Raw genomic sequence first — 8,503 nt, 5'->3', positions numbered from 1 at the left:
AGGGTTTCATAGTGGTGAGCGATTAAAGACAAACTACGAGCAGTGAAACGATTCCTCGCCAGCCAGCAGTGTGAATGTCCAACGATAAACTAGTTGAAACATCTCTTTTATTTACATGGAGTGTATAACTATTGGAATTTCCACGAGCAAGAAAATAGTAAGTAATTTCCTCACCGTCTGCGGGCCAACTGCCTAACGACGAATTAAACGATTCTTCTACCGCACATTAAGTCGATAATTTGTAGACAATTGACGTGCCCCACGGTTTTATTTTAGTCTAGTCTATGCATATGTTTATAATTCCCACGACTGTATCTATTTTATTATTTTTTGGTTTTTAGTACATTTATCTTAAACATTGCAATGTATGCTTAACATAAAACCGTTTAACTTAAAAAGTTTTTTTACCTATTTTTATTTTAATTTTAGACGCCTGTAGTGCGATTCTCTAATTCATTTTTTGAGTTACCGACAAAAATCGTTAACATTAAAATGAAAAATTATGAATGGAAAGTTGAAATAAAAGTTGACAACACTATTGCTATCGGAAGAGCTTTACGACTACTTTTTATTGGTCGCTAACTTACCGAATAATATCGTTAATTACCGAAATTTTAAGCATTTTAATTTTACCGATTTTTGTCGGTAACTCAAAAAATGAGTTAGAGAATCGCACTACAGATGAGTAATTTCTTTCCTGATTTCTACCATCTTTCCTTTCAGTTTAAATTAGTTTCAGATTAAATATCCAAAACTTACTGTTTCGTCCTGACTTAACACCGGCAGATCCCATATAATACAAGCGAGCTTAGTTCTTCTACCATCTTTCCTGATTTAAAATACATTATAGGAAATTCAAAATTCCACACTGCTGTTAGAACGTTAAATCGATTTCAATGATCACACACCAAACATCTGTCCCCATAATTGTCATTCATATATTCCTCATATCGCTACTTCACATGTGCTGGGACTACGAAATGTTATTGGGAATTGTTAAAGCTTAAAAGAATATGAATGCTTTTTGATTGCCAAGAAAATCCTTAATGTGAATATAAATGTCACATAAAGAAATATACACATGTATGTGTACATACATATATGTGTATGTATATAACAGCATTGAGATACAAGAAGGCCGAATCAAGCAAAGCACAAAAAACGATAATCAGAAAAGAAGGATGAACATTAAACTCCATATATGTAAGGGCATCTAACACCCGGCGCTAAATTGAATTGATTTTTAAAGTCGCCTGAAAAGGCTACAACAACAGCTAGAAAAGAAAAAAACACCCGGCAAACTTAAAGTGGTCTTTAGAGCGTAAAAACAGCAACATAAGCAAACATTTATAAAGTAGAAAAATATAACAATTTCAATTTGGCAAAGCAATGTGAAAATGTGTTTGCTGACAGAACATTTAAACGAAAACAAAAAATTATTAACAGTCCAACACAGATACAATTAACATACATATTTACACATACATACTATCTATATGTGTGTTTATGTGTTATCACTAAACACTTAATATATCGGGTTTCAATGGTTATGTCACAAGAATAAAATTATAAAACTTAATAAAAAATCTTTTGCATTAAATTCTTCTACCAATGTTCCACTGTTTATAAAATAAAGTGTTAAGTGTTAATATAAAAACCCGTTACGATAACGCCCATTGAAACGGAAACAAAAAATAAAACAGACATCCGAAAAAAATAAAATCCTAAAAATGTGATGCTAAATGAATTCAAGCGTGAATGAAGTGTGAAAGTGTTAAAATAATCATATCAAGCCTTTTTTTCTATTTTGTTTTAGAAAACTTTTGTGAAAAATGTTGATTTGGAAATATCCTCAAAAATGGTTTTATAACACAACAACATCAATAACAACAACGACGACGACTTAATAACCCACAACTTAATTAACACTTGTCTATCTTTTGGATTTTGGGAAGGGGAAAAAATTTGCCACCACCTTTAAGCTGCTTAAAAATTAATTAAAAATTTTCATCAAAACTTTGTGGTCAAGAAGTGGAGAAAATAATACTCAAGAAAAGAGAAGAAAATAATCTTTAAAATATTTATCGACATTCCCTTCTTTTTGGTTGCTAATCAAACTCTTTACTTGGTCTATTAACACACACGTCCTAAGGAAGAAAAAATCACTCTCTAAAGCCGTTCGAAAAATCAACAACAATAACAAAAGTGTGAAAAATAAACTTTTCATATATTTTCATTTCTCACCGCCATAACCATTTCCGGCTTCCAGTTTTGTTTGTTTTTTCCCTTTTTAACACCCAAAAAAGGCGAACAAACATTGCCAACATTCCTTTTTATTCATTTTCCCCCAATTCCCTCATTCCTCCTGCCATTTGAACAATTGCTCTCAAGCAGCAGTTTCAGCTTCGTTTGATAACACTATGGTCGAAATACAAAAACCCAATTCAGCGTTAAAACGTCCATCATTGAAAAGGGAAACGGTAGTTGTCAATAATACCAGTGCACCCATGAAGAAGGTCACGTTGGTGCCAAAGGATGAGGTAAGTTGAGTCGAGTGTGTGTGTGTTTTGCACACTTTAAGTGTGTTTCTGTTTTTTATTTCTTTTGAGGATTTTTTTCAATAAATATTTCAGTGATGCACAATGGGAAAGAATTTTTAATATTAAATACTAAAATATTACATATACCAATGTGACGTTTTGCAAATCGAATAGGGTTGATTGAAAGGCTTTGAAGATAGATGATAATCAAGATCCCACAGCTTGTTTTTAATATTGGAAATCTCTCCAGGGCACAGTGACCAAATTTCAGAAAAACCTGGACAAAAATCGAAAAAATACATCAATTTACACTAAATAATGTAAAATATTGTTTATAGGATCCCACTGCGTGTAGTTATGAAAAATATATACCTTTCTTGGTTTGGAAATTTGTTTCTAAATATTTTAGTTGTTTATTAAAATATTATAATATCCAAAATAAACAACGGGTTTTAAATATTATTTGTTGTAATTGTAATGAAAAGTATGTGAAACGAATTTAAAATGTTCAGTGTCACCAGTTGATGTCCGCACTTGTGGATTTTTTTCAAGGTGACCCGAAAAACATAAGAACCCAAGGTTAGGTCTAATTCCATTCATTTTTAGAGTTTTGGCCATGCTTTTCGTAGAATTGGCCACTGTGCAGGGGTACCAACAGTCGGGAAATTCAGTCTCCACAGTGAAACATCTGACAATGGTATGTGGCTGATAGACTTCGCAGCTGCAAGAAACATGGTAGTTAGCAGTACCAGATTTAAGCATCTCGATATTCATAAGGGGAGCTGGCTGTCGCCAGATCAAAGAACAAGAAATCAAATTGATCACGTTGTGATAGATGGAAGACATTCATCGAGCGTGTTGGATGTACGATCGTTCCGAGGTGCAAACATAGACTCGGACCACTACCTTCTTGCAGCAAAGGTACGTACCAGATTAAACGTAGCAAACAAAGTACGATTAGACACAACACGGAAGTTGGACATCGGTAAGCTGCAATCACAACAGATAGCCACAGCACATTCCACTCAACTGGCCCTCATACCGATAACATATCAGGACAATGGCAAAACATTGCCCACTCCATGCAAACAGCCGCAAAATCAGTACTTGGATACCCGAGACCTCTACCAAGGAATCCATGGTATGACCAGGACTGTCGTACTGCTACCGAAAAGAAAAATGCGGCATATAGGGCTACTTTACAATCAGTAGCAACGCGTAGCGCACGAGAAAGGTATCGGGAGAAAAGGAGAGAGGAGAAACGTCTTTCCCGCAGTAAAAAGAGAGAGATGGAAAAGCGGGAGTGTAAACAAATCGAGATGTACAGGAGACAGAATGAAGTCCGAAAATTCTACCAAAGAGTGACACATTAAACTGATGGCTTTGGAACAGGCACATCCTCCTGTAGAGCAAGGTAATCTGGTAACTGATACAGATAGTGTGCTAAGGATACGGAAAGAGCATTTTTCCAAACTGTTGGTATCCAATAGTAGCGAAGTCGACGAAGATACCACAGATCCAATCCCAGAAGATGGTATTGAATGTATACCACCTGGCCAAGATGAGGTAAAGACAGCAATAAACCGGCTGAAGAATAATAAGGCAGCAGGAGCTGATGGCCTACCAGCCGAGCTGTTTAAAAGCGACGGTGACACGCTGATAAGGTGTATGCATCAGCTAGTTAGCTCCATCTGGCAGGAAGACTTTATGCTCCAACTATAGGGGCATAAGTCTTCTCCCTTTTCGCCTACAAGATAAAGTCCACCATTGACCAGATATTTACCATGCGGCAAATCCTGGGGAAGACCCAAGAGATGCAGATCGACACCTACCACCTTTTTGTCGATTATAAAGTAGCCTTCGACAGCCCGCTACGTTCAAAGTTATTCCAAGCCATGTCTGAATTTGGTATCCCCGCAAAGCTCATTCGGCTTTGTAAAATGACTCTAACTGACACAAGATCTTCAGTTAAAATAGGAAAGAGCCCCTTCGAAGAGTTTTGTACCAAAAGAGGTTTCTGCAAAATAAGTGGCACAATCTACACCAATAGCCACATGTTACTTGCTTATGCTGATGATACAGACATCATGGGATGATCGGTAAAAGAAGTAACCGATAACTTTATGAAGGTCGAAGAAGAATCTGCTAAAGTGGGTCCGGCGGTAAACGGCGAGAAAACCAAGTTGATGGTGTCGACGCGCAATGCGTCCATTGAGATCGGACCAACTGTTGAAGTTGGTTCCTACAATTTTGAGGTAGTAAAAGACCGCCGTAAACACAACAAACGACATCAGATGTGAAATAAAAGAAGAATTGTATTGGCCAACAGATGCTACTTTGGCTTAAGTAAGCACTTCAAAAACAAAGCCACAACACGTCAAACAAAAATAACGCTTTACAAAACACTGATACTACCCGTGCTGATGTACGGTTCCGAAGCAGTGCTTGGCGTGTTTGAGAGAAAAAATCTTCGAAAGATCTACGGACCGATAGGCGTTGACGGTGAATATCGACGTCGTATCTGCCACGAGCTGTATCTGCTATTCAACGCCATCAATATAGTTAAACGTATCGAGATGCAGCGATTGCGTTGGCTAGGCCATATAATAAGAATGAGCGATGAAAAGGCGTATAAATTCGAACCACATGGTGGTGCACGCAGAATTGGCAGGCCAAAGAATAGATGGCGCATACAAGTGGATGAAGAGATGACAAGGCGCGGTATTCCAAAAAGCGAAGCACTAAACAGATAGAATTAGAAATCTTTTCTTAGTTCGGTATATGGAACAAATGTTCTGTAATGGACCAGCTAAGTAAGTTAGTAGGCAGGGGTACCAATTGTATGTATACTGTGGAAACTGCCATACCTGTTCAGTCACATGAGGTAGTTAGTTCTAACAACCTTAAAAGAATAAACAAAGACAATGATTCTCGCCCTGAACATATAAAGTCTGTGGTTCAATCTCTGACCAGAACATCAGATTTTTCGACGGAGGTAATCCCCGTATTTTGTCTATGAAGAACTACTCCATGGAATGGAATTGATCTGCACGCATTCAAATGAACGAAATTTTTTAAACAATTTGGGAACAACCCTTTGCAATGTAATGTTACCAAGCTAAACAATTCCGGTTATTTCTTAAAATTGCACAAGGCAAAACCAGTTATTTTATTCACTATTAAATAACTTATGCTTTAAGTTAAACAAAACCCTAATGTTTGTAAGCATGGCGCAGTTAATAGTGTGTTAAAATACAAATAAGAAGTTCAAATGTTCAATCCCCACAGCTGAAAAAATTATAATGTGAAGTGTGGTTAAAATGATCATGAATTTCTTGATTGCGAATCGAACGCAGGCACTCAATGTCCGAGGGCCGTTTGTGACGACGTTTGTGGGATATATATTTTTTTTTTAAATCAGACCTAGATATAAGGATTATCTAAGACAAGAATTCAAAACTAATCCCATAATAATCCTCAGACTACATTTAAGGGAAAGGCTATGAGCCTATCTGATGAAAATATCAGAAGGAGTTAGAGTTGGGCAATCTAGTTACAGGAGCCGATCGATCTTTCAAGTTCTTTCTCCCAAAAGGAACTATTTCCTTAATATAGTTCCATAGTTCCAAACAGTTCCGATACTGATATAGTTGAACGAACCTATCTATTTAATCGTTATTTTCGTTCCAAATAGTTCCGAGGCCGCAATAGTTCAACAAATCTTCTTCTTTCATTGTTCTTTTTGTTTCCTGGTTTGGTGGATGAATTGACATAAATTTAAATAAATAAATGCGAATAAACAGCAACAAAGAAAGATCGACGTACGCGTTAAATTAAAGGAACGAGAAGAACGAAAAGAAGTATATGAACTAAAGGAACTATATAAACGCAAGAGCTGGATATAGTTCCATGTACGGAATAGTTCCTTGGAAATAGTTCGTTCCGGAACTACACAACTCTAGAAGGATTTGACCGATGTAGACACAACAAATTCTCCAGTTGCCTAATGTTCACACATATCAGTAGAGAACTCAACCAGAACGCCATCGATACCGTTAACCAAGCCAAGCTGTTCAAGGTTATAGAGAAGACTACCCTCCAGTTATATTAAAACGTTGAAAAAATGACAAAAAAGACCCCTTTAGTGACTCGCATTAGGGTTAATTTTTTTCATAAAAAGATACCCCGCATTGTTGTCGGTGATATTGCCAAAGACACTTTATACCTAAAATGCAAGGATTCCAAGGAATCTGATGTCGAATATTTCAAAACCTGTAGAAATGGTCGAAATTTGCCACGCCTATTTAGGTTACTTCCCGAAGTAAACTTTCAATACGCCGATACACGTGTCTTCTTTTTTCGGTCCTCTTTCATAATCTGTGCGGGGTTTCTTGTAATTTTAAAAAAAAGTTAGATTTTGTTGTACAATGTAATTGATGTCCGCACTTGTTGATTTTTTTTTTTTGGTAAATTTCACAATAAATGATGAAAATAGTTGTGAGTAAGATTGTTTCATAAAAAGAGAAGAGTTTTTTAACAATTTCCAACGAAACATCCTGCACTTGGGTTTGGGTATAATTTTGAGTTTTGATATATTGTAGGACCGATAGTAAAATTGTATGGCTACCAAATTTCTAGAATATGTTGGCATGACATGACAGATATAATACAGTGCGTTTGTGATCTTTACGTCTGCCCGATCCCATTGCACTTCCTGTAAGGCGATAATATAAGCTTTTAACTGTTCAAGTACATCCGCCAGGCCGTCAACTTTAGGGTGGTTTGTTTTTCTATGTCATTGTTTTCTCATAGTAGGGTGCTGGGGTGGGTTACTACAACATTTTCAGAAGTAATTCGAATCATTTTAATTGTAATTCGAGAATTACATTTGTAATTGGGAACATTTCAATTTTAATTCGAAAATTCAATTTGTAATTTGTAACATTTTCAATTGTAAATACAACATTTGTAATTCATTACATTACATTCCATTTGAAATTCCAATTTTTTAATTTGTAATACGAATTTTTCCATTTGTAAATCAAATTATTCCATTTGAAATTCGAATTATTCCATTTGTAATGCGTATTTTTCTATTTCAAATTCGAATTATTCAATTTGTAATTCGATTTATTCCATTTGTATTTCGAATTATTCCCTTTGAGATTTAAATTGTGATTCGAACTATTTTATTTGAAAGTCGAAACAAAATATTTTTGTATTGATTTTATACCTGGTTGTTTGAATTACAAATAAAATGATTCGAATTACAAATGGAATAATTCGAATTTCAAATGGAATAATCCGAATTACAAATAGAATTATTAGAATTACAAATGGACTAATTCAAATTTTAAATAGAATAATTCGAATTACAAATGGAATAAATCGAGTTCCAAAAGGAATAACTCGACTTACTAATGGAACAATTCGAATTACAAATGGAATAATTTGAATTATAAATGGAATAATTCTAATAACAAATGGAATAATTCAAATTTCAAATGGAATAATTCGAATTACAAATGGAATTACGAATAGAATTTTCGAACTACAACTGAAATGCTTGCAATTTCAAATAGAATTCACGAATTACAAATGGAATTCTCGGAAAACAAATGAAATGTTATGAATTGAATCTAAAATAATTCGAATTACTTCTGAAAATGGTGTAGTCGGATTATATTCGTTTTAACATCATACAATATGCTCGTATGATCGTTTTTATACCCTCCACCATAGTATGGAGTGTATATTAAGTTTGTTTTTCCGTTTGTAACACATTATTTATATACTCTTGATCAGCATAAAATTCTGAGTCGATCTGTATATGTCCGTCCGTTCGTCCGTCTGTGGTAATCACTCTAGCGTCCGCAAAAATGGAGATAGGACGCTAAAATTTTGGGAAGATGCGTCTTTTATTTGCAGGCAGGTCAAATTCGATGATGGGCTATATCGGTCCA

At 35.3% G+C, this 8,503-nt stretch overlaps 1 protein-coding gene across 2 annotated transcripts in view; it reads left to right on the top strand.

Annotated features, from left to right (window-relative positions):
- The first annotated feature begins 1,816 nt into the window (after positions 1-1,816).
- Positions 1,817-8,503, top strand: part of LOC141396909 (inactive dipeptidyl peptidase 10) — a 157,032-nt gene continuing 150,345 nt past the window's right edge. Inside the window, exon 1 of one of the 2 annotated variants that reach the window (XM_073972636.1) lies at positions 1,817-2,540. In XM_073972636.1, the coding sequence (XP_073828737.1) occupies positions 2,421-2,540 (120 nt within the window). In that variant the 5' untranslated portion in view covers positions 1,817-2,420. The remainder of the gene's footprint in view (positions 2,541-8,503) is intronic. The other variant, XM_073972635.1, reaches the window with a different exon arrangement.

This window comes from Musca autumnalis, unplaced genomic scaffold (genome assembly GCF_047663935.1).
Source record: "Musca autumnalis isolate F117 unplaced genomic scaffold, ASM4766393v1 scaffold_3, whole genome shotgun sequence".
NCBI lineage: Eukaryota > Metazoa > Arthropoda > Insecta > Diptera > Muscidae > Musca > Musca autumnalis.
This window is presented reverse-complemented; position numbering and strand designations above follow the sequence as displayed.